Here is a 17,771-nt window from a genome sequence, read left to right on the forward strand (position 1 = left end):
TTTGTAATTATAGTTGAATTGTTGTTGATCGAATTTTTTCTACAATGAAGAATTTGATTAAACTTTGATTTTTCAAAACATCGGGATAAATTAAGAAAATACAGCAAATGAAAATGATAGAGTCGTGTGCTTGATTTTTTGCTAGACCATTTTGAAAAGAAATGGACCTCACTCAATTTTTCAAAATGGGAGTCTATGGGAAAATAATAACTTTCATAACATTTTCGCACATAGAAATTTCTCTACATTGAAGATTTTAATAAAACTTCTCACAGTTGTAAATAGACATATGGCCTATAAGTTGGTAAATAAAATGTATAGGTGCCTATGCTTAATGTTAAAATAATTGACCATGTTTAAAGTGAACCGCACATTTCACGCTAATGTTAAGATATTATTTAGAATTACTTAACGTGTCAGATGTTTTAATATCATCTATTCACAGGTGTGGCATTGGTCTGCTGATGCGTTAAGTGTGGTGTACTGTGTAATGTATGCTTGTCACCTTCCGCTTTCAGCCTCCACCGCTGGCTAGCCTTCTGGTGAAAAAGGAGCCGAGTGCGTAAGTCTTCCGTGCCAGTACATAGCCTCTCTGCAGACAAGCCCTTTTGCAGTGCCTCCCAGATGGCGCCACACGGTAACTGAGCACCTTGCGGCCTCAGGCAGCACTGAAGGGGACTCTGAGGAGGCCTGCCCACAGACAGGTGGCATGCAAGGCCCACCGGTGTTGGACACGCCTTGATGCCTATGAACAGACCCCAGCTATGGGACAAATAGCTCCTGTGTTCCCAGGATAGGGTTTAACTCGGAACTAAGGGTGAGGTAACCCCGTCAGAAACCTAGAGAGTTGAAGACAGAGGTGCTGGGCCATTGGCACTCTCTTAACGAACCACAGCACCATGCAATATCGCTATGACTACACAGTCATCCGGTATTCAACAATGTGGTGCTGAATCTCTGAGGTCCCTCCAGGGGGATTCAGTACCGGGCTCTGAGCCTCGACAGAGTCCACCCACAGCTACTTGGGGTCCCGCGAACGACAAGAGGAAGATATATTCACCGTAAAAAGATAGTAACAGTCTCATTGTAATAAATTTACTCACATGTTGCCATTAATTTATATAAAATTTTCATTTCCGTGCTCCGAATCCAGGCTCTATTCTACGTTTTCCGGATAAATGATGTTATGCAATCACTTCCGGTTTATCAAACGTGCAGAACTAAGGCCAGCACGTAGAACAGCAACTATCTCATCTGACGATGTGTCGTATGTTAACAGTAGACTGCTACTCCTTTGCGTGACGTCATAGAAAAGTGAATTCAATGGGAATTGTACATGCATGAGCCATGTGTTACAATTACAAAAAAGTGCAAAGGTGTAAGAGGTAGATTATGGTTATATAGTTACTACCGAGATATGATTAGTATTTAATTTAATATTTAAAAATGTTTCTTCTTTTTTAAGTGTGCTGAACTGAAATAAAAAGTTTAAATGGTAAAATTGATAATATTTTGTCTATACTTTGTACCTTATGGTAGTGTTTACACATTATACAGTCAAACTGGTTTGCAAACACCGAATTGGGAAATGGAAAATATACTCTTTGTTGACAGGGTCTGTCTACACAATTGATGGATAACCTGAAAGAGGCAATGGTGGAATTTATGAGAAGGCTATAAAGCTAATACATTTTCCTGAGGCGTCTTTATAACATGTATGACTGTATAATTACTTCTTGATTATCCTGGTGGCAGATAGATACAATTGGGCAACTATTATAAATGCAAATTAATGACAATAATTCCTTTTTGTGTTGCCCTGCTTCACGAGTTTAAGGTAGTTCTTCTCATAGTTGTTAATAAACACATGGCCTTTAATTTGGTGAAATAAAATGTATAGGTTCATGTGCTTATTTTTGAAATATCTGACCGTGATTTAAGTGAACCGGACATTTCACGCTAATTTTAAGACATTAGTTTAAGTTTTTAATGGGTCATATGTTTTAATATCATATTTTGACAATAAAAAGATAGCAACAGTGCCACTGTAATAAATTCACTCATAGGTTTCGATACATACATAAAATGATTGTCATTTTCGTACGCCGAATCCAGAATTTATTCTACATTTTCCTGATAAATGACGTTACGTCCTTACTTCCGAATTATCAAACGTGCAGAACTACCTATAATTATAAAACATCTCAAAAATTCGCATTTGTCTTGATTTAAAAACGACTAAATTTCGTTACAAGGCAGAGATATCACGGCAAAACAAATTATTTCTTTATCATGCCATACCTTTAAACAAATTTGATTTAAGTTTGATAATTAACCTCTTTGTCCTTATAAATGATATATGTTGTTTTCACAAAAGAATTTGTATGTTGCGACTTTTTAAAACGGGTAGAGATCGTAAAGTGAATGAAAAGATAAATTTGTATTTTTTCTTTTTTTCTTTATGTTATTTCTCTAAATTGTTTCATTAAATGTACATTTAGAAACATTACATATATTGCCAAAATTTCGAAGGGATGGGACTAATGTAAAATGGCAGTAAGAGAATGTTTCTCCAATAACAGATAGACAGGAATAGAATTAAGCTTCAGATAACATGGTATCATAAACATAGTTCAGTGTCAAACACTGTCCAACGATCTTGAGGTCTTTAACACAAAAAGCGAAACATGTTCAATATAATAACAACAGCTTACAATAAACAGCTGGTGTATTAAATATTTGTTATTATTATAATCAGTATGTTATGGGTGTACTGTCGATTCTACATGCACCTAGATCTATAAAGTCTGATGAAATTGAGAAATTTCTAATACTATGTCTGTAATGCATCATACTACGATTAAAATTGTCTCTAAATTACTTTTTGTTTTCCGACTCATTTCAACGAAATTAGCGTCACAAAAAAAGTGTATTAAGAAGGATATTATGTCAGAGAAATTTATTTCCTAAAGATCATAATGACTGATAACAGTTTTACACTATAAACTGCCTGAATGGAAGGAAGGAAAATCTGATAAGAAGAAACATCAAACTTAAAACCTGTCTACTATATGTGCACATACAAATAGAGTTAAATGTTAATGCACCAAATTATGAACACTACATGTGGGAGCTAGCTAGACATGTTGATTTAGTGTTATCTGTCTGTCACAAAGTCTGTCCAAGCACCTCCTCTGATACCACTGGATGGGCTTACGCCAAACTGCACAAGGGCGAACATTGCCAAACCTTGTTGTGCATGTCATCGGTACTTTCGGAAAATAATGATTTTCAGAAAAGTTATTGCCCTTGATTCAAATCTTATGTTGCTGTTGTCACTTTTTTTATATTTTATTGGGCAGACTTTAGCCAAATCTTACAGAATTGGCCATTGTGAAGCCTCATTATATATATTATCCGCAGTCTCCAATTCGATGATTTTCTACAGATTTATGACCCTGATTCATCAGATGTTATGATGTTTTGGCCATTTCTCTTACATCAGTGAGTGGATATCAACCAAGTCTTACAGGAGTGAACAGTACCAAGCCCCATTGTGCATATTGTGGACAAAAATATATATTTGAGATATAAAAGTGTTTAGCGCGCATATAATAACCAAATTTAGGGCACTAAGTTACAGTTTAAGTGTAAAAATATACAATGTATATCAAGACAACAACATTATTATGTATATATATATATTGATGACTTGCAACTATCTGACAGAACTCGGAGGCAGTGACTTGTTTAAAGTTTAACCTTATAGTTATATATTAAGTAACATAAGTAAATGCTCCAAAACTTCAGTCAAAAGATAATGTTAACAAACGTATCTATGCATTTGTTCTACATAATGTCTATCATTTTCTACCTTGACATTAACTTGTGCCATGACACTATAAAGAGACGTAAATGTCACGAATAGCACTTAAATTTCAATTTTATCCATAAATGTTTGAATGTCATTTACTTAATGACGGCTGCCCTATTCCATTCTTACAATGCGTGACTTACTGCGCATTCGAAAGTTGTTTATCAACGCATATATCATTAGATAAAATGGTCATATTTGAGAATTTCACTTCAGTTGATCCTAGAGGGTGTCCTACTAACTTGGCAGAAATTCAAACACAGTGCACGTATGTTATAATGTAGTGTAACTAGACCTCTACAGACATAGTATAATACATAATACGTAAAATACCTTATAGGCGTAAAAACTGTTTGTTTCCGGTATCCCGACCTACCCTTTTCGGGCCGACCCTAAATGTTTGTTTTTACTGCTCTTTTTATGCTTTAAACATGGTAAGAGATGTAAGAAATCAACTTACTGAGTCAAAAAAGAAAGATAATTTCCGAAGTGTCTTATATCATATATCTGTTCTTAAATATCTTTCAAGCACCCTGTCGGAGAGTTTTAAACTTTCGGCTGAATGGTCAAAAACAGTTTATAAAATAACTTAATCAAAGTTCTATTCTATTCTAATTACAGACAATATTTGCTGAAATCCACCCATTGTGGCCGAAATGATCGGAAAGTAATAAAATAAATGTTTAAAAAATCTAAGATTTGAAAGTTTTTTGACCTCTCATTCAAACATATTTAACTTTATAAATGGGTTTTTTTTTCTACTGTTACACTTAAATGTTGGAACAGATTGTCGAAAATTATATTGCACGAGAGAAGTTCAGTAAATGCCTAGAAAAGTGAGAGCTTTCATTTCTCCACATATAATAAAAAATCGAAAATAGTTGACAGGTCAAAATAATATTTTCTATAGACAAATAATTAGTAAATACTAGTATCAATGGTATCATGTTACGTCATCCCGCCCAACTTCTCTCTTCCTATTTTGTATTTGCTTATACAATGCTTGACACTTGCTTATGTTATGTTATGTTTTCTTAAATCGGAGAAGATTAACGCTAAATGTAATTATTATATGATAAAAGCCAATTCATAAATGTAACATCATTAACATGTAGACATATTGAGTTGCAGCATAAAGTAGCTTTGACTCGTGGCTCAGACGCCAGAAGACAAAAACGTTTAGCCAAGTTTTGAAAACTAATGAGCTCATTCGTACGGGTTCAGTGTCCCATTTTTCCAATACCACAAGAATATTATATGAACAGTTTTTAATTGTTCGTAGGCTAGTGTAGAAAATGCATTTACCGGCGTATCCATTGAAATACGGGTAATTGTGAGTTTTATCAATTAATTTTGTTTGATTTTAAAGCGTCATAGTGTTATAGTGGCAGTGAAGTTGTTTTGAAAAGGTAAATAAAATGAAGTTAATATTTTGAAAGTTGTAACTTCAGTAATTACACCCAAAATATACTTAGTATCTATGATATTTTCAAACTTCAGCAAAGCAGCACGTAAAAGTGCATCTTTCTGTTTTTGTGATAATTTTGCGACCATTCTTTGCAAACGTCACATGAACTCCTTGACTTAAATTATCATAAATAGTTCCTACATAAGAGGAAATTCGGTTATCACAGAGGAACGGCCCCAGACAAACGTGTGCACTAGATCTAAATTTATTTCGATGCATTATCAACAGCCACGCATTAGTCAAAAGTCTTTGCGACGACCTAGGACCAAAGGCATGGGACGGTTTACTGAAAAATGTAAGTATTGCCTGTATGATTTCTGCGTAATTCATTCTATATGCATGAGCTTCCTAAGTAGTAATATAAAACAAAGATCTGACGCTTCATTTACTCAACTGTTTCATAGAATAATACGCAGTAAATCAGTCTGATCTCAAATTATGCAACACTCTTGAAATTTAGCTGATACATTATCATTATTTTTCAGTCCTATCAGTTCTATTGGGTCTCTTAATATTCAACCACCTGGGATGTTGTAAGTTAACTTATGCTGTTTGCTTATTTACAGTTAAACATTAAGTCAATAGAAAGTATTTTAAGTATTTGTGAAATTGCGAACAGAATCAAGGACTCTTTAACAATTGTAGCCTCAACAAATTATCAAAGAATTGTCAATGTAGCTTCCATTAATACAGTGAGACGCGTTGGTCATAAATGTGATTTCTATTACATTATTGGGATATTTTTAAGTAAATATATGTTCTCTTTATTTCATGTGTCAGTTCTTTGACAGGCGTGTGTCAAACTAATTCTAGAGTCGTAACATTTCTGATTCCATATATCTAATTAATATGGACAAAATGACAAAAGATGGCTAAGCCTGCTTATTTCGATTCCAAAGCAGAAATACGCGAAAAAGACACATTGAAAGCCATATCTCATTCATTGTTATATGGGTTATAGCTACAAACTTTCCGCAAGTATTTTGTTCAAGGATGTCATTACATCTCATGATAAATCATATGCACACAGCAAATAAAAAATTTCCAAAACTTGATCAAGCATGTTATATGAAAACTTATTTAAAACATGCTACACTGGGAAACATAAAGGAAACTGTATGGCAGTTTTTGCATTCTTGCAACTCGTAAAAAACATTTATCTATTATAACTGATTAATGCGTTATAAAGGTGTAACCATTGTCTCCTCAGCACGTGCAGCTCGAGTTATAATTCATGTCATACAAATTCTATAACTTGTATTTTCAAAAAGCTAAATGTTTATTGTATCGAAGTAAATTTAGCTTCATGAATCATTTTTTCAAAATGGCCCGTCTTCTTAAAATTTAGCGTATGATAATCGAAATCGTTTTGTCAGATAGCATAGAAAAATATCTTTCATTAATTTATTTACACTTCAGAAACTACTTCCTGGAATGCATGTTTCCAATGATAAGATAGGGTGTGCTTTTCTTAACTGCTTGGGCGTAACTCGTACGTTGTAACAGAAACTACTGAAATCATTTTTATACTTTTGCGTCGTTAGCAAACTAACCAAAACCAAACATGTCATCATTTTGTAGATGCACTGGAATGTTACAGCTGTCAATCGGTTAGAGGTGCACATAACTGTAACAAAACAGTACATTGCAACTCGGGTGAGGTATGTTGATAACACTTATCCACATATGATACGTTATACGGACGTCTGCACTATTTATTACCTGTCATGAACAGATTCAGTTAAACCGCATTTACTATTAGTTTGTATGGTTTTGTTATATGCTTCCAGTAGATCTTCTTCAATATTTTTTATCTTCAATATTTTATCATCTTAAAAACAATTTATAGTAAATGTCTTATCATATTATCATAAAAATCCGTTATCTGCGTAACTAAACATTTCATTTCTTTCAAAATTGGATGAAATGAAAATTTTATTATAACGAACATGTTTGGTTTTTGTTTCAGTCATGTTCAATGGTTTCAGCTCAACCAACACTACAGGGGACTAATCAATTTAGTATGGGATGTTTAGAAAACCAGGTATTCATTAAACTTGATCTTTCAAAAATGTTTCTGTTTATAGGAAATAGTAATTATATCCTTTCTTTCTATGTATGGTATGCTTTTTGTTGTTATACAAGATTTTTTCGTACTTTTGCAAAATGTTGCTGTACAGCTAAAATTTCGAAAACTGATATCTCAAAAATTAAGAATGTAAGACGAGTATGCATACGAATACATCTACGGATGTCTCTAAATTATATTTTGGTACTTGTACTTGTACTTGTAACATGTGTAAATGTTGAGTTCTGTTCAACCCGGGGCTAAAGGGTGTAGATGGTAGCTTGCATTACCATTACCGTCCATACACAGGCTCAGTCAAGCCGAGCTCGCAACATTTTCATTTATGTCTCGTTTGGGCGAACTGTGGTTTTCGATTTTTCTATTTATTAACAGCACTATTGCGGGTTTGTTGCTACTGTGTCTTGTTTAGTTAATGATAATGGTATAAATAAGTAGAGCAGTATATATACATGTTCTGATGTTTCTGATGTAACTTGAGTCAATGCAAAACATATTGTAGAGATGTGGAATTGCAAGCACAGCTGGTATACCAGTAGGTAAAAGACAAACAAACTGTGATGAATGCTGCTCGTCTGATCTCTGCAATTCTAGATTGTGTTCACATTTACAACGTACGTATCATTTAAAAAAAAACACGCTCAGCCTTGCGTTTCCTATCATTATTAAAGTGGCAACAGAGGAAACAAATACAATACTCATCTTCATGTGTTATTTCTGGCTAATTTGCTTGTCTCTATTGGTTTATTATTAATATGATGATATTTCAGAAAACTATAAAATTGAAATATGAATGCTTAGAAGTGAAAATGATTGCAGATTGTAATTCCGGTGGCATTATCCTCTTTAACGTTTACTGAGAAACACGGGAGAAATAATGCAAGCTGTTGAACAGTATCCAGAGCATTATACTCTTAAATTATTTAGCCATAAATTGCCAGAAGATAAGCAAAACTGTTACAATAACTATAGAGAATTAATTTGCCTACCTCCCATCGCAACTACGTATAATGTATGTTGTTCCGTTGAAAGATGGGACAGGGTCATGTCATTACATCTCTCATCTAGTGTTATACTGTCGGGGAAGTAACCGGAGTCTCAATGCAACACTGTGTTTCTGTGTTTCATTTAAGGTTCCAAGTACACAATCAAATAATCACATCTGCAAATGGTTCTAAATTGTTGTTGGTTAACATGTGCAGATGTTGAGCTCTCCTCACCCCGGAGCTTTTGTTTGAATTGAAAGCAGAGTTATTAGTCTTTAAGGTCATTTCGTGACGCAAATGACTTCTGTAGAGTTTAAAAGTATAATGTCCAATAGTTGCTGGAAAACCAGATTACATACAAAAACTTCAACCAAACAAGTTATGGTTAAACCCATAAAAGTGTATGAATGAATTCAAAATGCAAAGAAGAACCTGTCCCTCGTACCTCCATTTAAACGATTACCATGCATAGACAGCAATAAAAACTGTGACTCATTTGGTTTGAAATAATAGATAATTTAACAAACCTTAAATGTTCGAAACATACAGGACAAATTTTCAAAAATATTATTATAGTGATTACCTTGGCAAAACATAACACATATTACTGTATCTAAATATAACAAAATTAAAACGCAGGTCATCATTCACGGTGAAACTCGTCAACCCTTAAATTAACTTAATACAGATAGTTTGATATATTAAGCTGAATTTGTAAAAATGATTGAGTTTCAAAGAGGACAAAATTTGACAAGCTTGTAGGAATTATTTACACAATTTCCGTTGTCTGATTTCTTATAAATTGTTTTACGAAATGTTTTCTTAGATCGTAAAGTTTGGAAAGTTCGTATTTCTGTTTCAGCAACTGTATGCGTTGATGATTATAGTGAGGACTGTGCCAGACTTCATTCTCTGTTTCAAATATGTAAAGATATAGCACATGCTAAGCTGATCTGTCCCAAATTTTGTGGTCTGTGTAATGTGGGTAAGTATAGAAACGTTGTTAGATATTTCAAACTTACATTTACATTGCTTCTGCATTAATAACGGCAACTCGTTATGACACATACCCATTGAAAACGTGACACGACGATACAACGTTTGATTTTTTCCACAAACCGTCGTCAGAAGACGATTCTGTGATCTCAGAGATCTCTAATTTCAATTTTTAAAGGTGGATAATCAGATTTTGGCCATGTAACGGATTTGTTCGAAACTTTAGCATCTGATCATTTACACTCATTTATGTTCACTTAACACTTAATACAAATTAGATTTTCACTGGAGGTATTTTTAAAATTTCATTTTCCTATCCTGGTTGCCCAACCAAGATAGAGTTATTTTATCATAAGTATAAATTTGATAAACATACTTTGCCTAAGGAAATGTATAAATATTAGACATATTGTAATATATTTGTAAAATATTTGCATTAAAAATTATGTATTTAGATGGAATTCATTAGAAACGCAAGTTTGAAAAATTATTATTACCTCCCTTTGCCTATCTTGGTTGCGCAACCAAGATAGATTGGAAATAAATGAATTCAGAAGAAGCTACACACAGCTTTAAAACTTGCATTTTGGTTCAGATTGTTCAATAGTTGATATGTCTATCAAATGCAAATGTAAAACTAGACATTGTATCGAAATAAAAAGAAATACCCAGCGTTTTATATACTTTCATATTAAAGGGGAGTAATTACAAAATTTTATAAAAATAATAAAATATACATTTCAAATAGGAATCTAACCCTATGTAATCGGTCTTTTTGTTCCTTAAATAATTCTCTACCAGAATATACAAAAAGTAAAAAATGTCATTAAATGTTGATTAAATGTGATTGACCACCTTTAAAGCCTTGATCAATTATAACAGTGTGAAAGAAAGAAACAAACAAAACTGTATACGTACGTTTCACTGTTAAATACGTAATTGTGATTAAAGTGGAAGCCTCACACTTTCGTAACGTTCATGTATTGTATACCATAATACTAAATGGTTATGTATTGAATGAACTGCACAGTCAAATACAAATATCAATATATATATATATATATATATATATATATTTATATATGTGTGTGTGTGTGTATGTGTGTGTGTGTGTGTGTGTGTGTGTGCGCGCGTGTGCGTGCGTGTGCGTACGAAGTAGTAGACGGGACAAAAACGGATAAATGATGAAACGGTCTAGTCAACATTAACAAAGTCAAGGTGAATGATATTTTAGTTGTTTGATCTCTTTGATTTACTATTCCATTTTAATGTATACAATAGATTTATATAGTCATGATTATGTTATTGTAGATAATTCTTCATTTTGAATTGGCTCTAAACATCTTTACAGTAGGGCTACATTCCTTTTTGTGAATAATACAACTTTTGTTCTATATATTTAAATGCAAAGTCTTATTTGGATAATTTGCATGAAACAGTGATTTTGTATTTCAGTCGACGGCAACTGGGCTCATTGGTCTAGTTGGACTTCGTGTGACGTCACTTGTGGTAATGGGACGCAGGTACGGACCCGAACATGCACTGATCCTGCACCCGAACACGGGGGAGCTAATTGTACAGGCCAGCATTCTCAGACCATGCAATGCACAAAAGATTTGTGCCCAGGTATATGTATTAATGTAACTATGAAATCGTTGTGTACAGTTTACGGCTCGTAGAATGTCCATGTGTCATAATTTATTTTACTCCTGCCGCAACGAAGAAATAAAAAAAAAATTAATCTCTGGGATCGTGTGACACCACGTAGCCAAGCAGTGTGGTGCAGTACGTTAAGTTTCCTTAGATCATGGGATATCGTAAAAATGCGTATGTGTTTGGCGGAGAAATGGCTGGTATAAACGCAAACTGATTCATTACTGTACTTGATTTATTTATTGAATCTATCAAGCCATTCGATCAAAGTGGCTGTATTACTTTTTAACATACCTAACCTTCTGAAAAAAATAATTGGAACTGTTTTTTGAAAACCGGATAGACTGTGGTAAAATGTCACATTTTCATTAGCTCAAATTGTACAACAAAGCAAGTAATCTAAAGCGAATACCTAACTTTCTATGTGTATGTTGCATGATACTAAATTATAAAGTTTATACTTGTGATCCTTTATGAATACGCAAATAATGTATTTTATTGAAATTTGACGTTAAAAACAATGTGATTCATTAGTTTAAATCAAAAGCAATTATCATAACGTCTCAAAAACAAATGACTGTTGATTAAAAAATATAATTTACATCAAACAATGATCATAATGGCACGTGCAAACAAGTATGACATCATCTCACTTTAATAATCGCCGCACCTTTGATATGTCGGCATCATGGCTTTCTGGTTAGGCAATAAACATGGATATATGTTAAAAACCAACCACATTCACAATGACATGTGTGAAATTTTATCGCATATTTTTCTCACTTCGACTTACCGAGTTCACAATGCACTTGAATTTGATTGACGGGACTGAAAATCCCTTTCGACACATCCGGAATCTCGGTAAGTCAAATTTTGACGTAACCGAAGTTGAATTACATATATAAAGAAGGAAACTTGACGGGACTTGAAAATTTCTTCGACTTAAGCGGAATTTCGAGGTAAGCGAGTTTGAGATACCGAGTTTCGACTGTACTAGGATTTCACAATTGTGATCGCAATCCAGCTCGACACATGTGGCATACTATCTATAATTGATTCCTTTCGGATGCGACCAATTACTTGTCACTGTCACTTGAAAAGTATGTACTTATCCATGAAATGAATATTGTTCACGAGGTTTAAGTTGAAAACAAATTAAATATCCACGTCAATACAAACACTTCCTGCGGATTAAATTCAGTAAGATGCGTCATTTAAGTTTCATTTTGCCCTATAAACAATATGTTTATATTGAAAGATGTCAAATGAACAGACAAAAAATTAAAAGTGAGACTCGCAAATAAATATCTTGCTTGACAAACTGGTCTATTATTCAGCTGTACGCTATCAAACTAATTAAATGATTTCAGTTCATGGAGGCTGGTCGACATGGTCGGACTGGGGTTCCTGCTCCTCGACATGTGACTTTGGCATCCAGACACGAGATCGTTCATGCTCAAATCCGTACCCATCACTCTTTGGAAATCATTGCTTCGGAGAGTCACGTGACGACAGAATATGTCTACAGCAACCTTGTGCTAGTACGTGCATGGACATTACCTACTTTTGTTTGGAAGAAACAAAATAATATAAATCAGAAATTTCCAATAGGGCTATTTTTGCTGCAAAATTACGAACTTGCTTTTATTATAAATAGGCATATATGTACCTCAAATATCCACAGGTGGCAGTAACGTACCTAGGATACAGTATGGGTCCATGAGCCATATGCACTTAAATCTATTACAATTATAATGTTTTCCTAGGAAAAAAATGACAAAAAGCCATTTTGAAAAAAATTTGCACCTGTGACAATGAGCCATGATAAAGGTGATCAAGAACAGTTTGACATGTGCATTGCTTCCAGGCCCGTATATTTTTTTCAAAACAATATTTCCTTATAAATGTTTTTCCTTATCAACTGTTCTTGATCACCTTTATCATGGCTCATTGTCACAGGTGCTATTTTTTTCAAAATGGCTTTTTGTCATTTTTTCCTAAGAAAACATTATAATTGTAATAGGTTTAAGTGCATATGGCTCATGGACCCATACTGTATCCTAGGTACGTTACTGCCACCTGTGTAAATATCGCGAATATTCTACCGTTTACCTTATTTGGTCAGAAACAATTAACTGAATGCCTATATAGAAATGTTTTGCGTTATGCTTCTTTCCAAACATTTAAACATTAAAACCCAAGCTGAAAAAGTATCCTATAAAATCGTTCAATTTAAAAAAAAAAACAAGACATATACCCTTTAACTGTCTTTTCTAGAGAATTTTACGCATATTATCTTCGTGTTTTGATTGGATGATTTTTCACTGATTAAAATGCCCTTTGATTATTCAACATAAGTAAACTACAGCAGAAATTCATAGAACGCTTCACTCTCAAGAGAACGTGCGCATGCTTTTTCCTTTTCCGTTGGAATGAGTTTTCAATGAGATATTGCCCTTTGATCATTCAACATCAGTAAAGTAGATGTGCCCAGTCAGTAAATTCTACTTCTGTTTAATATGCAAATTTCGGGGAGCGTCCATCGGTTTTACCGATATTTCTTGTGTTTTTTATTTATCTTTTGTAATATTGTATGGTTATTACCACTACTTATATGCCTTTTCTATTGTCAGGTTTATGGCCGATACACATCGATACGTCAACGTTACGATTGAAGCAATCATTTATAACAGCACTTGTAATAAGAAAATCCATTTTTTGTGATGTATTAGAGTTTTCAATTCATATTTAGTATTTAGCAGTTTAAATTCCATGTATGTGTAAAACGCGCTTATCAAAATACCTAAATACCCTTAACATGCTGAATCTAGAAGGGAAATGTCCCTGAAAAAATACTCATTCACAGGTTCTTCTTTCTTTTTTTATTTGAAATCATTATAAATAAAAGTAAGTTTATAATTATGCCTGTGTTTTTTCTGCAATTTACAAGATGGCGGATGGACAGATTGGGAAAACTGGTCTACATGTAGTGTGTCTTGTGGTGGAGGAATACAGTCAAGGTCAAGATCATGTACTAACCCTAAACCCTCTATTCTTGGACAATACTGCATTGGTGATGAACAGCAAACACAAACATGTAACAACACAAGATGTCAACGTATATGCTTTAATCTATATTATTCATTTCATCGTTTTTTTTATTTTTTTAATTCTTGACTTATACTTCAGTGATAATGCAGATGTCTTTTATTTCATGCATTTGTGAAGGATATGCGGAGATCATGATCAGATTCTTTTATTCATACGTGTGCGAAAAAATACATTTTTTCTTCATCTGAAATAAGAATGACATCTTTGTAAAATTTTACCGGTCCGTATTTTCACACAAAGATTCTTCGTTTGATGTGAGGCTTGGCTATTATTGACCGTTTGCTTCCTAATTTTGACACTGAAATATCATCTCCATTTACACTATCCCACCAGCTTGAAAAATATCTATTTATACATTTATGAATACTTTTTTGGCCGCTAGGCAATATCTATTTGGCTTGCATTCAGTAACATTTAAAAATCGTATTGAAAATTTTCTAGATATTTTTTGTCTTCAATTATTGCAAATTTTGATCCAAAAAAGTTTAAAACTTGCGTTTAAGCAGTTATAATTCCAATTACTGACAAATATTACATCTTATTCCTTGTAGGGTGTTAGGCGTATAGCATTCCTTTTCAGGCAAACCCTAATCAATACGTTCGTAATTTGATATTATTACAAAAGTTTCTCTGGTTGAACCTCTTTTGATATTTTATCTGTTTTACACAATGTTTAAGCATAGCTAGCCATAATAATACCCTATAAGATGATAACGCCACAAGACAACATGACACCGGATCGGACATCGTGACACTTTTCGGAGACTGTTTTCGTGTTAAGTTACGTATTTTCAAATTTGTCTATACACAATGTGAATCAGAGAAACCGAAAATAGGGTCGTTTATTGTGTGATTATTTGGTGATCTTTTTCATTCAGAAAATATTCCTTTGCATGCCATTTTCTATCCTCAAACAAAATGCAACAGTATAACGGTTGGCTCTACATTTAGTAGTCATGAAACATTTTAAGCCAAAATACTTACTGCAAAACTAATGGTGTTAAATATTTGATTACATGTAAAAAAAGTGTAATATTCAATATTTTGGACAGACGGTACAATCTGTGTCAAAACGTATGAATAGTCATAGATTACATATTTCTAACTTCATTGATACTGATTTTTTAACTAATGTAGCTGTGCACTTCAACTCTGATGGTCATTCTTTAAATGACTTCACATTTATACCAATTGATATTGTTAAAAACAATATGAACCGTTTGTGTAAAGTGGCAGTTTGGATCCACAAGTTGAAAACTTTATATCCGTACGGCTTAAACACAAAGGTTGTTTTCAAATTAAACTACCATCATTTGTTTCTAGATACTAGACAAGCTTTTGTTGTTCCCTATTATTCTTTTTCATATATTCACTATAGGGAATTATTGTGTTGTTATGTCCTAGGGCTTTACAAATGTAACGTCACATAATTATGTTTGTTTATCATGATGAAGGTACGAACTACCGAAACGCGTTGATAAACTATAATATTTATTTACGTGTTGTTGTTGTTCACTCCAAGATTTTCTATCCTCGAAACCTGATAGGAATCTGGTTTTCATTGATTCACATTGTTTATAGACAAAATTGAAAATAGATCTACTTTCTGCAAAACGAAAACAGTTTCCGAAAAATGTAACGATGTCCAATCCGGGCTCATGTTGTCTTGTGGTATCGCGTTATCATGCCATAGGGTGTGATTATTGATGTTTAAAAACAACACCAAACCAGAAATAGATGTAGATGACTGCATTTAACTTAAATTTATTATATTTCATTGAATGTAAAGTCAATAACCAAATAGTTTTCATCATGACATGATACCGTCAATTAAAATTTGTATAAAGATAAATCTGCGGTAAAGTTAGCCAGAAATTACCACCATTGCTTCTGATGCCTTTTTAATTTAATTCAGACAAAACTTTTGTTCATCATGTCATCGGCATACTTGACAATGCGCGTTTTCAAGACAAATAGCAAAACAATAGACATCCATTCGGCTAAAAGATTTAATTGTTCCTTCAAACTGTCTTAGTAAAATAAATTCCTTGCATAATAGTTCCTTTGTGTACAGTCAAACCCACTATATTAAACAGCCAGTCAAGGGGAAAACACACTCTGAGTGCTGTCTGACTGCTTAAGGCAGGTGGCTGCTCAAAACAAGTTTAAATAAGGACGAAACGTCAGTTTTGGAAATGTTTACAGACTGGTTGTTTAAGTGGCTGCTTAAAACAGGGGGCCTCTTATAGTGCATTTTATTTGACCTGGCGGGGCGTGGTTTCGCGATGGTCCACTACATTATTGTGCAGGATATGTAGTACATGTTACCAAAATGCGTTGAATTAATACGTTGGTTACCGAAGATTACGGAATTAAATAATTATATTGTTCTATCTATTTTACTCGTTTTCTTGAAATTACCATTATTTAACTCCGCCCTGCCATTTCGAATGTAACGCACTATAGACAGTATAAAGAATTGATAAGTTGAGTTCTATCGAAAAAGGTGTGTTAAATATTCAGAAGTATAACGACCGACAGAAATTACTACATGTATCTCTGTAACTAGTAATCATTTATATTCTTAATGAAATTAAGAACTTTTTTAAATGTTTATTTGGTCTTACATGTTAAAAGATACATATTGTATACCTTATAATTTAGCGCTCGTCTCTGCCTTCTCGGTCGACCATCCTTACAGCTACAGCAATTTCAGCGGTACTGCTAAACTGACATTCAATAACACAATATACCAGCATGGCGGGGACTTCAATAGATCAACTGGGACTTTCACCTGCTCCATACCTGGAACCTACCACTTCTCTGTCACACTTGTGAAGAAACGAGCAGGCACAAGAGTGGATCAAGCATTTTGTACTCTTTACAAAGATCAATCAACTTTAATTTATCTAAGGATCGACCCAACAGACGACGATACAGACAAAGGAAGCGCGGCAATATCTCAGTCAATTGTAACCCACCTTAACAAGGGCAATACCGTGTACCTTGGTTCTTGTACTGGTCCATTACCGAACACTTACATGGAGTATCATTCGTCCTTTACAGGATTCCTTCTCTACCCTGACAATTAATCTCATTACAATTCCTATAAAAATTATTTTTACATGGATTTATACTATGAGAAAAAATTAGTCAAGAATAAAATTCAGTGAGAACGTTTAATGACTTCTGTTCATTTGTATGTATGTTTGTTTGTTTGGGTTTTTACCTCACCATGAGGCTCATGGTGAACTATTAGGATCGATGAATGTCCGTCCGTCCGTTCACATTTAGTTTGTTTACACTCAAGCATCCGCAATTTTGAAGTAATCTTAACCAAATTTGGTCACAATGTTTTTGAGCACAAGGCCTCGGAAGATTTTGATTATAGGCTAGATCGGATTAGTATGTCCAGAGTTATGTGCCCTTGACCAGAGATATGGCTTCAGCAATCCAAATCATATTTATACAGAGTGTGTATGAGCATAAGATCTCAGACGAGTTCGATTATGAGTGAAATCTGACCATTAGGACAAGAGTTACACGCCCTTTATTTTACAAAAAATGCTATATTTTGCCTTGTTTACACTCAAGCAA

The 17,771-nt window shown here is 33.8% G+C and overlaps 1 protein-coding gene across 1 annotated transcript in view; it reads left to right on the plus strand.

Annotated features, from left to right (window-relative positions):
• The window catches only part of LOC123538853 (uncharacterized), a 109,940-nt gene that overhangs the window by 29,634 nt on the left and 62,535 nt on the right, over positions 1–17,771 (plus strand). Inside the window, exons 9-17 of the mRNA XM_053529684.1 lie at positions 5,828–5,875; positions 6,924–7,003; positions 7,312–7,386; positions 7,931–8,042; positions 9,277–9,399; positions 10,866–11,036; positions 12,434–12,604; positions 14,014–14,181; positions 16,839–17,263. Coding sequence (XP_053385659.1) covers positions 5,828–5,875; positions 6,924–7,003; positions 7,312–7,386; positions 7,931–8,042; positions 9,277–9,399; positions 10,866–11,036; positions 12,434–12,604; positions 14,014–14,181; positions 16,839–17,263 — 1,373 coding nt within the window. The remainder of the gene's footprint in view (positions 1–5,827; positions 5,876–6,923; positions 7,004–7,311; positions 7,387–7,930; positions 8,043–9,276; positions 9,400–10,865; positions 11,037–12,433; positions 12,605–14,013; positions 14,182–16,838; positions 17,264–17,771) is intronic.

The sequence above is a fragment of the Mercenaria mercenaria genome, chromosome 18 (assembly GCF_021730395.1).
Source record: "Mercenaria mercenaria strain notata chromosome 18, MADL_Memer_1, whole genome shotgun sequence".
NCBI lineage: Eukaryota > Metazoa > Mollusca > Bivalvia > Venerida > Veneridae > Mercenaria > Mercenaria mercenaria.